This window comes from Muntiacus reevesi, chromosome 2 (assembly GCF_963930625.1).
Source record: "Muntiacus reevesi chromosome 2, mMunRee1.1, whole genome shotgun sequence".
In the NCBI taxonomy this organism is placed as follows: Eukaryota; Metazoa; Chordata; class Mammalia; order Artiodactyla; family Cervidae; genus Muntiacus; species Muntiacus reevesi.
The window spans coordinates 198,040,068-198,057,262 of NC_089250.1; the positions used below are offsets into that span (position 1 = coordinate 198,040,068).

The 17,195-nt window shown below is 36.7% G+C and overlaps 1 protein-coding gene across 1 annotated transcript in view; it reads left to right on the forward strand.

Annotated features, from left to right (window-relative positions):
• Positions 1–17,195, forward strand: part of LOC136158513 (phospholipid-transporting ATPase ABCA3-like) — a 240,741-nt gene that overhangs the window by 65,248 nt on the left and 158,298 nt on the right. The window contains exons 9-11 of the mRNA XM_065920320.1: positions 3,783–3,956; positions 7,745–7,926; positions 15,525–15,668. Coding sequence (XP_065776392.1) covers positions 3,783–3,956; positions 7,745–7,926; positions 15,525–15,668 — 500 coding nt within the window. The remainder of the gene's footprint in view (positions 1–3,782; positions 3,957–7,744; positions 7,927–15,524; positions 15,669–17,195) is intronic.

Genomic DNA, 17,195 nt, shown 5'->3' on the forward strand with positions numbered 1-17,195 from the left:
TTTGTTTGTTTGTTTTTTATTAGTTGGAGGCTAATTACTTCACAACATTTCAGTGGGTTTTGTCATACATTGACATGAATCAGCCATAGAGTTACACGTATTCCCCATCCCGATCCCCCCTCCCACCTCCCTCTCCACCCGACTCCTCTGGGTCCTCCCAGTACACCAGGTCCGAGCACTTGTCTCATGCATCCCACCTGGGCTGGTGATCTTAGTTTTTTAAGGAACATCCTTACTGTTCTTCATAGTGTCTGCACCAATACCCTGTTAACAGTGTGGGAGGGTTCCCTTCTTTCCACAACCTCTCCAATATATATTGTTTGTGGATTTTTTGATAATAGCCACTTGCCTAATTTCTGGTGATACCTGATTATAGTTTTGATTTGCATTTATCTAATAATTAGTGATGTTGAGCCTCTTTTCATGTGCCTCCTGACCATCTGTATGTCTTTTTTGGAGAATTGTCTACTTAGATGTTCTGTCCATTTTTTAATTGTGTTGTATTGTTTTGATGATGTTAAGTCTCATGAACTGTTTGTAGTTTCTGCAAGCTAATACCTTGTTGGTCACGTCATTTGCAAATATTGTCTCCCAGTCTCTGGGTTGTCTTTTCATTTTGTATATTGTTTCCTTTGCTGTGCAAAAGCAATTGAGATTAAGTAGGCCCCATTTGTTTGTTTTTGTTTTTATTTCCATTATTGTGGGAGATGGTTTGAAAAGGATATTGCAATTTGTGTCAGAGAATGCTCTGCCTGTGTTTTCCTCTAGGAGTTTTGTAGTGTGCAGTCTCACATTTAGGTCTTTAATCTATTTTGAGCTTACTTTTGTGTATGGTGTTAAAGAATGATCTAATTTCATTTTTTTACATATAACGGCCTAGTTTTCCCAGCACCATTTGTTAAAAAGAGTGTCTTTCCAGCATCATGTAGTCTTGCCTCCCTTGTTATAGATTAATTGACCATAGGTGTGTGGGTTTATTTCTGGGCCTTCTATCCTTTTCCATTGGTCTATATTTCTGTTTCTGTGGCAGTACCATACTGTTTTGATGACTGTAGCTTTGTAATATAATATGAAGTCAGGGAGCCTGATCCTTCCAGCTCTGTTTTCTCTCTTGAGATTGCTTTCACTACATGGAGGCTTTTGTTTCTCCATATAAGGTTTTAGATTTTTTGTTCCAATTCTGTGAAAAATGCCTTTGGTAATTTGATAGGGATTGCAGTCAGTCTTTAGATTTCCTTGTTTCACTATGTTGATTCTTCCAACCCATGACCATGGCATGTCTTTCATCTGTTTGTGTCTTCTTTGGTTGCTTTCATCAGCATCTTGTAGTTTTCAGAGTACAGGTGTTTTGTTTCCTTAGGTAAGCTTATTCCTAGGTTTGTTACTCTTTTTGATACAGTGGTAAATGAAATTGCTTCTTGAATTTCTCTTTCTGATCTTCTGTTGTTAGTGTGTAGAAATGCAATCGATTTCTTTGTTAATTTTGTTGCCTACAACTTTACCAAATTCATTAATGAGCCCTAGTGGTTTTCTGGTAGCATCTTTAGGATCTTCTATTTATAGTATCACATCATCTGCAAACAGTGAAAGTTTTACTTCTTCTTTTCCAATTTTTATTCTCTTTATTTCTTTTTCTTCTCTGATTGCTATAGCAAAATTATGTTGAATAAAATTGGTGAGAGTAAAATTAAAAAAAAATTGGTGAGAGTGAACATCCTTGTTATGTTCGTGATCTTAGAAAAAAATATTGTCAGCTTCTCACCATTGTGTAGGATGTTTGCCAGAGGTTTGTCATAAGTGGTCATTACAATGTTTAGTTATGTTCCCTTTATGCTGCTTTCCAGAGAGTTTTTACCATAAATAGGTGCTTTGTTGTTCAGTCACTCAGTCATGTCTGAATTTTTTGCGACCCCATAGGCTGCAGCATGTGAGGTTTCCCTGTCCTTAAATATCCACTGGAGTTTGCTCAAACTCATGTCCATTGAGTTGGTGATGTTGTCCAAGCATCTTGTCCTCTGTTGTCCCCTTCTCCTGCATTCAATCTTTCCCAGCATCAGGGTCTTTTCCAATGAGTCAGCTCTTCACATCAGGTAGCCAAAGTATTGGAACTTCAGATTCAGCATCAGTTCTTTTTTACTCTCCCCTTTCACCTTCACCAAGAGGCTCTTTCTGCCATGAGGGTGGTGTCATCTGCATAGCTGATGTTGTTGATCAGATAAATAAGAAGGGTGACAATATAATTGTAACCTTTTCACTTTACAAGATCCTTACCAGGACTTTTGCCTCAAAGGAGGGGTATGCTGAAGCAAGTGGGCACATGCACCTAAAAGGAGTCCAGTTTTTGCCTGTGTGGGCATCTGCCACTCTGCTCAGATGCAGCTGATAATCACATCTCTTCCCCGGTCATGACTGTCCTAGATCTAGTGCCACCCTATGTGTGCTGTGAGTGGGGTCAAAGAGTTTTTCCAGCTTGGACAAGGGCACACAGGCAATTGTGGGAAGCCCAGCAGCCGTGCTGGCATCAAAATTCTGGGTTGCTTCTAGAACGTCAGTTAAAGTACCAAAAATGGCCACCACCCACATGGGCTCATCCCTGGGACTGGATCGTCTCTGCACCCCAAGTTTGAGTCTTTAAATCCTGACCACCCTAGCTCCAGTGCCACACTGTAGTGTGGAGTGAGCAGTGCTAGTGTTTTTGCTTGGCTTGGGCTGGGGAGTGTAGGGAGGTGGTCTCAGGAAACCCTGCCGCTGCTGGAAAAGATCTTTCTCAGCCTTGCCTGGGGCAAGCGAGCACCTGAACATTCCTCACAAGTGGAGTCCAGGCATCTCCAACCTTTTATTCTGTCTCCATGGCTCTCCAACCAGCCAAGGGGCTTGTCTTCTCCATATAGGACCTGAGGGCTGGGACACCCAGTCTGTGGCTCATCCTGCTCAGTCACCATGGCAAATGTCCACCCATGCAATCTCTGATTCCCCTCCCAAGGGCACAGGTTCCACAACCTGATTGTTTTTCTTCCCATCCTATCATATTCTATGAGAATCTTTCTTAGAACTTTGATTTTACAGTAATCTTTCTACCTGTTTGCAGTTAGTTTTCAGTGAGAATTATTCTACATGTGTATGTATTTTTTTTATGTGTTTATGAAAGGAGGTGAGCACCACATCCTCTTACTCCACCATCTTGATCTCCTGTCTCAATGATAGTCTTGACAAAAATTCTTTTTCTAGCTTACAGGAGCCTGTATTTATGGACCTAATCATATCCAACTCTCAATAATTAGCCATTCATTAAACTATTCTCTCTTGACTATCATGATTTAGAGTGAAAACATGTGTTAAAAACTTCATCCATGGCTTATTATTCTACCCATAATTTCAAACTCTAGAAACACTAGGATATTAAATTTATGTTAATACTCATGGTATGCATTTATAATTCTCCAAACCAAGTAATAATGAATAAATAAGTTTTAGAAAGGAGAAAGGAACAAATATAAGGGTCATTCTTTGTTTAAATGACTGCACATTTTTATCATATGTGGTAAATATCCTATACATTGTCATCCTATACATTAATTCATTCATTTAATAAATATTTATTGAACACATACTGTGTTCCAGACATCGATGATATGAGGGTGAAAAAGGTAAATTCTCTTCCCTCATAGAGTTTGAATTCTTATCCTTTAGTGTATTCTTATGAATTTATTTATAATTTATTTATAATTCATTATTTTGTATATTGCTTTAAACTGACCTTATAATTTCCTTCTAATTTGCAGCCCGTTTGGCTGCTTCTGCTGGAAGCCTCATATATTTTGCCAGTTTCTTTCCATTTAATTCCATTGCTCAACACTATGGACGGATAAACCTCGCCATGAAGGTAGCTGCTTGTCTCAGCCCAAATATTGCTTTGGCACTGGGGATTAAACTCCTTGTCAAGTTCGAAACAAAACGTAAGCATTTGCCTTGCAAGTTTTGCCTTTTCTATTTGATTCCTAGAAATGTAGAAAGAGGCAGTGTGGGTGGGACAGTGGGTAAAGAGGTAAGAACATACTATAAAAATTATTTCCAGATTTGTTTTTTTACTATGAAGGCAATTGTGTGAACTAACCTTCTATTCTACAACTTTCCTTATTTACCTAATAATATATGTTAGACCTCTTCCCACATAGAGATAGACTCTTTTCTTTTACAAAGTTGTTTAGTATTCCATTGCAAAGAGGTATTATAACTAATTAATCATTCTTTATCAATGTATGCTTAAGAATTTTCCAACTTTTTGCTACTGCCCTCAATCATATTCATATATTTTCTCATATGATGTGAATAGTAATATATAAACTAAATTCCTAAATATAATATCTAATATGGTATTCATAGCTTAATTTAATTAATATTATGATAATCTTCAAAAAGATTAGATCAGTTTATTCTCCCACCAGTAATACATGAGTTTTTCTACATCTGTTCCAATAATACGTTATACTACTTTCATGTCAAAAGCATATATAAGGTCTTTATTTCCTGTAACTAATTTTCCTCCAAACTCAGCACTACTCTGCTGAGGAAAATAAATGTAAGTCTAATTTAGTGATTTACTCAGGTTCTTCTGAATGAGTCTATTTTTCAGACATCTCTTTCTTTCTCATATTCTTCAAAATACTATGGAAGGGAAGGAAATCTATGAGATCTCTTATGAGGGAAGGACATGGTGGCCTCAAATACATGTGGTATCTTCTGGATCTTTTGTATCTATAGTAGAGTACCTAGCCTGAGCTGCTTTATGGACTCTTACAAACTGAAGTGTGACTCTTTATGTTTGGCCTGCATCTGGTAGAAACACGGTGCTGGCTAGATCTAGCCTTAAAAGTCCCCATTCAGTTTTCTGCCTTCCTCTGGCCCTCTCTGAGACTAACACTTGGAAAGTTATACAAGCTCTGAATGTGACTTTTAAGGTATGAGGGGCCAGGAACATCACTTCAGGTTTATTTATCTAGCTGCCTTACTCTGCCAATAACAATGCCACCAATCATGCAATGTTGGATATTCTACATGGTCCCACAAGAACATTTCACCACGGTTTCCCTGAAATAGGAAAACCTAGGATCTATGTACATGTCCTGTGTACCTTATTTTCCTTCTTTTCTTATGGAAAGTGTGGGGCTGCCTTTCCTACTTGTCTTCATTTTTAGAAGGGACATCCTTTTCAAGCGGATATTTGCATTGCTGCTCCCCAGGACACAAAACGCCAGAACATTAGAAGATAAGGAGAAATGAACTGTAAATTGGGGAGTATTTCAAAATTTTATATCCTTTATACCATGGAATTATTTTATCTTGTATGCTAAGTAAAAAATAGCATCTAAATCTATCAGTTTTAAGGGAGAAAAGGAAGGCTTTCTTGCTACATAAAAGTGTTTGAATTGTCTAAATGTTGTTAAGTTGTTGTTCAGTTGCTCAGTCATGTCTGACTCTTTGCAGTCCTATGGATTGCAGCACACCAGGCTTCTTTGTCCTACATTATCTCCCAGAGTTTTCTCAAACTCATGTCCATTCAGTCAGCTATTCCATCCAACCATCTCATCCTCTGTCACCCCCTTCTCCTCCTGACCTCAATCTTTCCCAGCATCAGGGTCTTTTCCAGTGAGTCCGTTCTTTATATCAGGTGGCCAGAGTATTGCAGCTTCAGCATCAGCCTTTCCAATGAATATTCAATGTTGATTTCCTTTAGGATTGACTGGTTTGATCTCCTTGCTGTCCATGGGACTCTCAAGAGTCTTCTCCAGCACCACAGTTCAAAAGCATCAATTCTTCAATGCTTAGCCTTCCTCGTGGTTAAACTCTCACATCCATACATGACTGCTGGAAAACCCATGGCTTTGACTATACAGACCTTTGTCTGCAAAGTGATGTCTCTGCTTTTTAATATGCTGTCTAGGTTTGTCATAGCTTTTCTTCCAAGGAGCAAGCATCTTTTAATTTCATGGCTACAGTTATCCACAATGTAAATAACTATCTTTAGACTGTGATTCATTTAACTTGTGTTCATGGTATCTTTTTTCCAAAAAAATACTATAATGTAATCAGGTTTGTCAGTCTTTTCCTTTAATTTATACATTTGTGTAATCTTCAAGAAATCCTTCAATACCCAGAGTCATAAAGATAATCCTATATTTTCTTTTAAATTTTGTGTTTTTAAATTTTTACATCTGAATTTTCAATACGCATAGAATTGCTGTATCTATTTTATATGAAACCTAATTTTATTTATTTTTCACATGAAAATCAAGCTTTTACAATAATTTATTGGAATGTCTATTGTTCTCTATTGCTTTTTCATTTCGCCTACTTCACATCACATTTCAATACATGCATGGATCTGGTTCTAGTGATATTAATAGTTCCCATTCTTTTTTAGTCAGTTTTTGTGTCAATGCCTTGGTAGTTTTACTCATTATAGCTTTATAATAAGTCTTAATATCTGTTGGTCTCTTCTTCATACCTGTTGTTCTTCAGTCATTCTTATCATTTTGCTTACCTCTTGAACTTTAGGATAACTTTGCTAAATTCTATGAAAAATCTTGTTAATCTTTAGTGGGAATTTCGTTGCATTTATTGATTAATGAGGATTGAAGATAGTTTTCTCATCTGTGAACAACAGTCTAATCCAAATGAGTAGCCAATCACAGAAATATATATAAGATTTCTTTATGGACACTTACATCATTCATACTTTATACATGAAGCATTAGAAAATTTACTAAGTTTAATTAATTAATTTTCATTGGCTTCATTGCAACAGAATTAAAACTAAAACAGTTTTACTGTTCTGAGTTACTTTTGTGAAGTTATTTTATTAATCATTTGCTCTTTCTTTTTTGGTATTACTTTTGTTTTTCAGGAACTCCTGTTTCATTTTCAGTAGCAGAATTTCTCAAGTTATGATAGACTTCACGGAGTTTGTATTCTGCATCCTTTTTTTTTTCCTACATTTTCTAATGTACTCTTCATTGCCTCTCAGATGGCTTTCATTTTGATAATCACCTTTAATTGACCAAATACTTTTTTCTCAGGCTAGTGCCTTTGCTTATATAGCTTTCTCACAGATGCAGTGTTTATGAACATTCTTCTCATGGTGCTGAGCTGTAGGAGAAGGGCTAAAGTTGAAGGCAGCATGGGTTTCACGGGCCATTGTGTTTAATGTCTTTCTTATTTGCATTAGGAGCTCACCGCAGGCCCTGATGCTTTTTCATTTGTGACGCTTGTCATCTTTTGGTGACATGCTTTTCCCTTTCCATCAGTACTGTCAGCAAAACTTCTTTTTCTCATCTACTTGGTAATCATCCTTCTCTGGTGATATTAAATGTTTTTCCAAATGTGTATATATACTAATGGTTATTTCAGTGGGAACTTAACATTAGAGAAAAAGTAGAGGGATAGTTTCTAATAGGTATGATTTTTTCTTGGCTTTTTTTGTTACTCTTTATTTTTGTTTTAGTCATTGACATTGTCTCAGTCATTCCTATTATTTTTGTAGATTTTCAAGGGGGGAGGGAAGAAATCAATGCTATTATATATTCCATCGTTTTCTTGGATGAACTAATTACTAAGGGTATCAACATATAGAAAATTCACCTTCGTAAAATTTAGAATATCAACTGTTTCTTTTTTGTTTTGTTTTGTCTTTTGCTGCTTCAATCACAGAACTGTCATCTATGGTATATATCTCCTTTTATTTCAGAAAATGGTGTTAACTGGAATAAAATTTGGACACCAGCCAGCCTTGAAGATACACTCACCTTTGGCTATATGATGGGAATGCTTGTAATTGATGCTTTCTTGTATGGCCTTGTGACCTGGTACATAGAAGCTGTCTTTCCAGGGCAGTATGGCATTCCCCAACCATGGTACTTTTTTCTTATGGTGAGTTCTAATGCTGCTATTGTTGTGAAAGCCATCGTCCTTATGAGCAAGGGCATGTACAGAATCATTTGCATACCATCCATACTGAAATACTAGCCATTTCTTGATATACTTTAAAGGCCTTCCATATATGCAGATGCACAGTATGAATAAGATACTGAAACACTGTACATTAAAACACTGTGAGTAATGTAGCTGTTCTTCAGTCAAGTAGTACTTAGTTTAGAGAATAAAGAAAGGTTAAAGTGTCTGTAAACTATGATGTTCCCTGTTAAGCTCATATGTGATAGTTTCTTAGGTCCTGGTGAGTGGAGGGTTCAGTTCAGTTCAGTTGCTCAGCCCAACTGTGTGACCCCATGGGCTGCAGGTCACCAGTCTTCCCTGTCCATCACCAACTCTCAGAGCTTGGTCAAACTCATGTCCATTGAGTCAGTGATACCATCCATCTCATCCTGTCATCCCCTTCTCCTCCTGCCTTCAATCTTTCCCAGCATCAAGGTCTCTTCTAATGAGTCAGTTCTTTGCATCAGGTGGCCAAAGTATTGGAATTTCAGCTTCAACATCAGTCCTTCCAATGAATATTCAGGGCTGATTTCCTTTAGGATTGACTGGTTGGATCTCCTTGCAGTCCGAGGGACTCTGAAGAGTCTTCTCCAACACCACAGTTCAGAAGCATCAATTTTTTGAAAGTTGATGCTCTACTTTCTTTACAGTCCAACTCACATCCAGACATGATTACTGGAAAAACCATAGCTTTGACTAGATGGACCTTTGTCAGCTAAGTAATGTCTCTTCTTTTTAATATGCTGTCTAGGTTTGTCATAGCTTTTCTTCCAAGGAACATCTTTTAATTTCATGGCTGCAGTCACCATCAGCAGTGGTTTTGGAGCCCAAGAGAGTGATGTCTGTCACTGTCTCTCAGTTTACGTACCTCTGAAGCCTGACTTGAAGGATTTTGAGCTTAACGTTACTAGTATGTGAAATGAGCACAATTGTATGGTAGTTTGAACATTCTTTAGCATTGTGAGAGGTACGTGAACTGAGACCTTCCAGATGTATAAGCAGGATTTAGAAAAGGCAGAGGAACCAGAGATCAATTTGCCAACAAACATTGGCTCACTGGAGAAAGCAAGGGAGTTCCAGAAAAACATCTACTTCTGCTTCATTGACCATGCTAAAGCCTTTGAGTGTGTGAATCACAAAAAACTGTGGAAAATTCTTAAAGAGATGGGAGTACCATACCACCTTACCTGTCTCCTGAAAAAGCTGTATGCAGGTCAAGAAGCAGCATTTAGAACCAGACATGAAACAACCGACTGGTTCAAAACTGGGAAAGGAGTATGACAAGGCCGTATATTGTTGCCCTGCTTATTTAACCTAATATGCAGAATACATCATGCAACATGCAAGACTGGATGAATCACAAGATGGAATAAGGATTACAGGGAAAAATATCAGCAACCTCAGATATGAAGATGATACTGCTCTAATAGCAGAAGGTGAAGAGGACTAAAGAGCCTCTTGATGAGGGTGAAAGAGTAGAGTTAAAAAGTGGCTTAACACTCAACATTCAAAAAACTAGGATCATAACATCTGGTCCCATCACTTCATGGCAAATAGAAGGGGAGAAATGGAAGCAGTGACAGATTTTTATTGTGTTGGACTCCAAAATCACTGTGGATGGTGACAGCAGCCATGAAATTAAAAGACGCTTTCTCTTTGGAAGGAAAGCATAGTTAGCATATTAAAAGCAGAGACATTACTTTGCTGAGGTCTGTATAATCAAAGATCCATATAGTCAAAGATATAATTTTTCCAGTAGTCATGTACACATGTGAGAATTGGACCATAAAGAAGGCTGAGCTGCTTTGTGGAGAACTGATGCTTTCAAGCTGTGGTACTGGAGAAGATTCTTGAGAGTCCCTTGGACTGCAAGGAGATCAAACCAGTCAATCTTAAAGGAAATTAATGCTGAATAGTCATTGGAGGGACTGTTGCTGAAGCTTAAGCTCCAATACTTTGCCACCTGGTACAAAGAGCCAACTTATTGGAAAAAACCTGAAGCTGGGAAAGATTGAAGGCAAAAGGAGAAGGAGGTGGCTAAGGGTGAGATGGTTAGATAACATCACTGGCTCTATGGACATGAATTTCAGCCAACTCCAGGAGATAGTGAAGGACAGAGGAACCTGCCATGCTACAGTCCATGGTGTGGCAAAGAGTCAGACTAAACTTAGTGACCAAACAACAACAAAATAACCCCTCAAAGTATGTAGCAGATTTCCTGTATCTCAGAAAGTACACCAAGCTACAGTGTTTTTAATTTTATAGTGCCTGATTTTTTTTCACATTTAATGTTTTAAATTTAGGTGAAATTCATATAAGTTAAAAGCAACCATTTTATACATTTACAATATACATGGATATGTGGCATGCTCAGTTGCTCGGTCGTGTCCAACTCTTTACAACCCAGTGGAGTATAGCCTGCCAGAGACAGAATCCTGGACAATATCCCTCTGTCCATGGGATTATCCAGGCAAGAATACTGGAGTGGCTTTCCAGTTCCTCCTCCAGGGGATCTTCCTAGAGATAAAACCCACGTCTTCTGTTGTCTCCTGCATTAGCAGCTGGATTCTTTTTTTTTTTTTTTTTTAAATATTATTTTATTAGTTGGAGGCCAATCACTTTACAACATTTCAGTGGGTTTTGTCATACATTGACATGAATCAGCCATATAGTTACACGTATTCCCCATCCCGATCCCCCCTCCCACCTCCCTCCCCACCCGACTCCTCAGGGTCCTCCCAGTGCACCAGGCCCGAGCACCTGACTCATGTATCCCACCTGGGCTGGTGGTCCGTTTCACCATAGATAATATACATGCTGTTCTTTCAAAACATCCCACCCTCACGTTCTCCCCCAGAGTTCAAAAGTCTGTTCTGTACTTCTGTGTCTCTTTTTCTGTTTTGCATATAGGGTTATCGCCACCATCTATCTAAATTCCGTATATATGTGTTAGTATACTGTAATGATCTTTATCTTTCTGGCTTACTTCACTCTGTATAATGGGCTCCAGTTTCATCCATCTCATTAGAACTGATTCAAATGAATTCTTTTTAACGGCTGAGTAATATTCCATGGTGTATATGTACCACAGCTTCCTTATCCATTCATCTGCTGATGGGCATCTGGGTTGCTTCCATGTCCTGGCTATTATAAACAGTGCTGCAATGAACATTGGGGTGCACGTGTCTCTTTCAGATCTGGATTCCTCAGTGTGTATGCCTAGAAGTGGTATTGCTGGGTCATATGGCAGTTCTATTTCCAGTTTTTTAAGAAATCTCCACACTGTTTTCCATAGTGGCTGTACTAGTTTGCATTCCCACCAACAGTGCAAGAGGGTTCCCTTTTCTCCACACCCTCTCCAGCATTTATTGCTTGTAGACTTTTGGATAGCAGCCATCCTGACTGGCGTGTAATGGTACCTCATTGTGGTTTTGATTTGCATTTCTCTGATGATGAGTGATGTTGAGCATCTTTTCATGTGTTTGTTAGCCATCTGTATGTCTTCTTTGGAGAAATGTCTGTTTAGTTCTTTGGCCCATTTTTTGATTGGGTCGTTTATTTTTCTGGAATTGAGCTTCAGGAGTTGCTTGTATATTTTTGAGATTAATCCTTTGTCTGTTTCCTCATTTGTTATTATTTTCTCCCAATCTGAGGGCTGTCTTTTCACCTTACTTATAGTTTCCTTTGTTGTGCAAAAGCTTTTAATTTTCATTAGGTCCCATTTGTTTATTTTTGCTTTTATTTCCAATATTCTGGGAGGTGGGTCATAGAAGATCTTGCTGTGATTTATGTCGGAGAGTGTTTTGCCTATGTTCTCCTCTAGGAGTTTTATAGTTTCTGGTCTTACATTTAGATCTTTAATCCATTTTGAGTTTATTTTTGTGTATGGTGTTAGAAAGTGTTCTAGTTTCATTCTTTTACAAGTGGTTGACCAGTTTTCCCAGCACCACTTGTTAAAGAGATTGTCTTTTTTCCATTGTATATCCTTGCCTCCTTTGTCAAAGATGAGGTGTCCATAGGTTCGTGGATTTATCTCTGGGCTTTCTATTCTATTCCATTGATCCATATTTCTGTCTTTGTGCCAGTACCATACTGTCTTGATGACTGTGGCTTTGTAGTAGAGTCTGAAGTCAGGCAGGTTGATTCCTCCAGTTCCATTCTTCTTTCTCAAGATTACTTTGGCTATTCGAGGTTTTTTGTATTTCCATACAAATTGTGAAATTATTTGTTCTAGTTCTGTGAAAAATACCGTTGGTAACTTGATAGGGATTGCATTGAATCTATAGATTGCTTTGGGTAGAATAGCCATTTTGATAATATTGATTCTTCCAATCCATGAGCACGGTATGTTTCTCCATCTGTTTGTGTCCTCTTTGATTTCTTTCATCAGTGTTTTATAGTTTTCTATGTATAGGTCTTTTGTTTCTTTAGGTAGATATACTCCTAAGTATTTTATTCTTTTTGTTGCAATGGTGAATGGTATTGTTTCCTTAATTCCTCTTTCTGTTTTTTCATTGTTAGTGTATAGGAATGCAAGGGATTTCTGTGTGTTAATTTTATATCCTGCAACTTTACTATATTCATTGATGAGCTCTAGTAATTTTCTGGAAGAGTCTTTAGGGTTTTCTATGTAGAGGATCATGTCATCTGCAAACAGCGAGAGTTTCACTTCTTCTTTTCCTATCTGGATTCCTTTTATGTCTTTTTCTGCTCTGATTGCTGTGGCCAAAACTTCCAACACTATGTTGAATAGTAGTGGTGAGAGTGGGCATCCTTGTCTTGTTCCTGATTTCAGAGGAAATGCTTTCAATTTTTCACCATTGAGGGTGATGCTTGCTGTGGGTTTGTCATATATAGCTTTTATTATGTTGAGGTATGTTCCTTCTATTCCTGCTTTCTGGAGAGTTTTAATCATAAATGAGTGTTGAATTTTGTCAAAGGCTTTCTCTGCATCTTCTTTATCGCTAAGCCACCCAGGAAACCCCATACATGCACATATCTAGTTCCTAAATGTTTTCATCACCCAAAAGTAAAATTCTTTACTCATTAAGAAGTCATATCCCATTTTCCCCTATCGCAAGTCCCTAGTAATTACTAATCAGCTTTCTTTTTCAATGGATTTACCAGTTCTGGATGTTTCAAAGAAATAGAGTCAGTCAATATGTGATCATTTGTGTCTGACTTCTTTTGCTTACCATGTTTTTGAGGTTTATCCACGTTATAGTATGTGTCAATACTTCAGTCTTTTTGATTGCTGAATAATATTCTATTGTATATACACAGAGGCTAAGCATTTCCCTTATCTATTCATTCTTAGTCGGAAGTACAGGGCATCCTATGACTGTTGAGTAGTGATGCTATGAACATTTATGTATAAGTGTTTGTTTGAATACCTGTTTCAAGTCTTTTGGAACTATATCTATGAGTGGAATTTGGAACTGTACCTAGGCGTGGTAATTCTATGTTTAATGTTTTCAGTTTGGTGGTTTTTGGTAATTCTATGTTTAATGAAACCACTAAACTGTTTCTTTCCTTTTTTTCTTTTTTTTTTTTTTGCTTTATTGTACCCTTGAGGATATAAGGTGTATCTTGTTTTGACTTGCATTTCCCTAATGACTAATCATCCTGAGGTCTTTTAATGTACTTATTGACCATTTGTATATATTATTTAGAAAAATGTCTATGCAAGTTCTGTGCCGATTTTAAAATTGGGTTGCTTGTCTTTGTATATATTCTGGACACTAGACTCTTACCAGATACATGGTTTGCAAATGTTTTCTTCCATCCTGTGGGTTGTCTTTTCACTATCTTGACAGTGTCTTTTCATGCATAAAAGCTTTAAGTGTTGATTAATCCAATTTACCAATTTTTCTTTTGTTGCTGTGAATTTGGTGTCATATCTTAGTAGCCATTGTCAAATATAAAGTCTTGACAATGACAAATATAAAGTGTCTATTTTTCCTTCTAAGAGTTTGGTGATTTTTATCATTTATATTTAGATCACTGGTCAATTTTTATTTAATTTCTGTACAGTGTGAGGTAGAGATCCAACTTCAGTCTTTTGCATGTGGATATCCTGTTGTCTTGACAACGCTATTTGAAAAGACTATTCTTTCCCATTAAATGGACTTAGCACACTTGATGGAAAAGATTGACCACAGATGTACTTGTTTATTTCTAGACCTTTAATATTGTTCCTTTGACCTATATACATATCCTTATAACAGTACCATACTGTTTTGATTATTGTATATTTATATTAAACTTTGAAGTTTGAAAGTGTGAGTACTCCAACCTAGTTCTTATTTGCCAAAGTTGTTTTGGCTGTTAGGGGCCTCTTGCAAATCCATATGAACTTAATGCTCAATTTTTGTATTTCTCCAAAAATGTTCATCTAAATTTTTATAAGAATTACATTGAATTTGTTGATTGTCTTAACTAATATTGCCATATTTAAAATATTATTTGTAGGTCTTATTTAAATTCTTTCAGCAAAGTTTTACAGTTTTCAGTGTACAAGTCTTTCACTTTTTGTTAACTTTATTCCCAAGTATTTTACTCTTTTGGACTCTATTGTAACTGGAATTGTTAGTTTTCTTTTTGTATTGTTTGTTGCTAGTATATAAAGCTACAACTTATTTTTGCATATTGTTCGTATACCTTGCACCTTTGCTGAATTTGTTTATCTCTACTAGTTTGGTGGTGTATTCTTTGGGGTTTTTTTAATAAGTAGGATCATGTCATTTTCCTTTCCAATTTGAGTGCCTTTTATTTCTTTTTCTGTCTCATTGTTCTGACTGAATCTCCCAGTACAGTGGTGAGTAGCAAAAGTGAAAGTAGGCCTCGTTATCTTGTTCCTGATATTAGGGGGGAAAATTTTCAGTATTTCACCACTGAGTATGATGTTATCTATGGATTTTTTTCATAAAAATTCATATCATTTTGATATCATTTTGTTATGATTTATCATTTTGATACAGTTTTCTTCTTTATCTTGAAACACTTTGTCAAAGGCTTTATTTCCATCAATTGAGATGACCACGTGTGTTTTTTCCATTTGTTCTATTAATGTGATATATTACATTGATTGACTTTCTTTTGTTGAAACACCCCTGCATTCCTGGGATAAATCACACTTTATCATGATGTATACTTCTTTTGATATGCTTATTAGATTCAGTTTGCTAGTAGTTGATTTTTGCATCTATAGTCATAAGATATATTGGATTATAGTTACTTTTTTTGTGATCTCTTTACCTGGATTTGGTGTCAGGGTAACACTGACCTTATAAGAATGAATTATGGAATGTTTCCTCCTCTTATACTTTTTGGAAGACTTGGAGAAGGACTGCTGTTAACTCTTATTTAAATGATCTGTAGAATTCATCAGCGAAGTTTCCTGATCCTGGACTTTTCTTCATTTCACCTACTTTTTGACAATGACTCAGTTGATTTACTTGTTATAAGACTGTTCAGATAGAGTGCTTCATTTCTTAATGTTCACTTTGGTAATTTCACTTTGGCTTTCTTTGTAGCACTCGTACTGGTTCAAACCAAGCAAACCAAGAATTAAAATTAAAAAAGAAAAAATGAAAGACTCTGGGATAACTCAAAACAAGTATTTTGAGGCTGAACCTACTGGTTTGGTGACAGGTATCGAGATCAAACACTTGTACAAGGTATTGTTTCAAAAGTCTCTTTTTCCTACAAAGACTGAATACTACATACTACTATTAGGATTATTCGTAGCTAGCTATTCCAAGAAATCAAATGAGATGCTTAATAAATAATCATAGTTAATATAGTTTTCATCTGAAGCATTCATAGAACATATAAATATATGTTCTGTATGTGATCTTATTTGCCCTACCCATTATGCTTATTTTTAATTTCCTCTAATGGATTTGACAGCAAGTGATATTTGAATTTTGTAATAAAATTCTCTTAAGAAAATAAACTTGATAATGCAATAAGAACATTTAGGTGTGTGGTTGGAGAGGATAACATTAAAGGTAGTTAAAGCAAAACCTCTCTGAAGGGATAACCTTTGAAATAGAGAATGAGAAGAGTCAATTATTTGAAAAGTTAAAGGAAAAACACTCATGTTAGGAAAGTCACAAATTTGAAAACCCTGAGGTGAGAAAGACTTTCATGTTGAAAGATTGCTGCTCCGAGCTGTGAGCTCTGCCGGGATTCATGACCTCCAGAGAGAGGATTTTGATCTGGGGTCAGAGATGAGGCTCAATCACTAGGAGCTTTTGTGTAGCAAAGTTTTATTAAAGTATAAAAGGGATAGTAAAGCCTTCCAACATACACATCAGAAGGGGACAGAAAGAGTGCACCCTTGCTATTTTTTCAGCAAGTAGTTATATATCTGTTAGCAAGTTGCTGATTAGATAAAAGAAACACCTCAAAACTGAGAGAGCTGCACCTGGCCCCTCTCCCTCAGCACGCATTTTGAGATAGCATTGGCACAAGGTGAGTCATCCCCAGCCATAAAATAGTTGACATGAATCTTGAAGAAAGGCAGATTTCCAAGCAAATACATAGTTTCATTAACAGAGCTTAAGAGAACATTTCCATGAGTAAGACATACTGGTTTGTGGAGCCATTAGCCGTTCAAGTTTTGAGAAAAAGGTTAGTCTTGGCGGAAATGGATTTGAAAAAAGGCAGATTCCAAGGCAAGTACATAGTTTCATTAAGATAGCTTAAGAAAAACATTTCCGTAGAAAAACACATTGGTTAGCTCAAGGTTTGAGAAAAGTTAAGTTCAAGTGGAACCAGGAGTTGTCATGACAGCATAGGATTAGGGAAAAAAGTCTGCCACTTAAAGTTCATTTCCTCCTGCCTCTTGGGGACCCCTAATCTTCTTAACTGTTACCCTATCAATGTGTTTGGGGATCAGAAAAAAAAAAAAAAAACAATATTTGGAGGCAAAGAATGTTAGTAAATGGCTTCATTGGGAAGTCATTATTTGGCTAGAGGAATATATATATATATATATATATATATATATATATATATATATATATATATTTTAAGATCATTTTGACTATATTGTGGGAAATGGGATGTTGGAAATTGAGGAGTTAAGAAGGAGAAGTGTAGGAAACAAAGACCAATGGTACTTTGCCTAAGAAATAATGATAATTGAACAAAGGTCATAGCAATACATATTAAGAAATAGACAAATCCAAGATATTTTC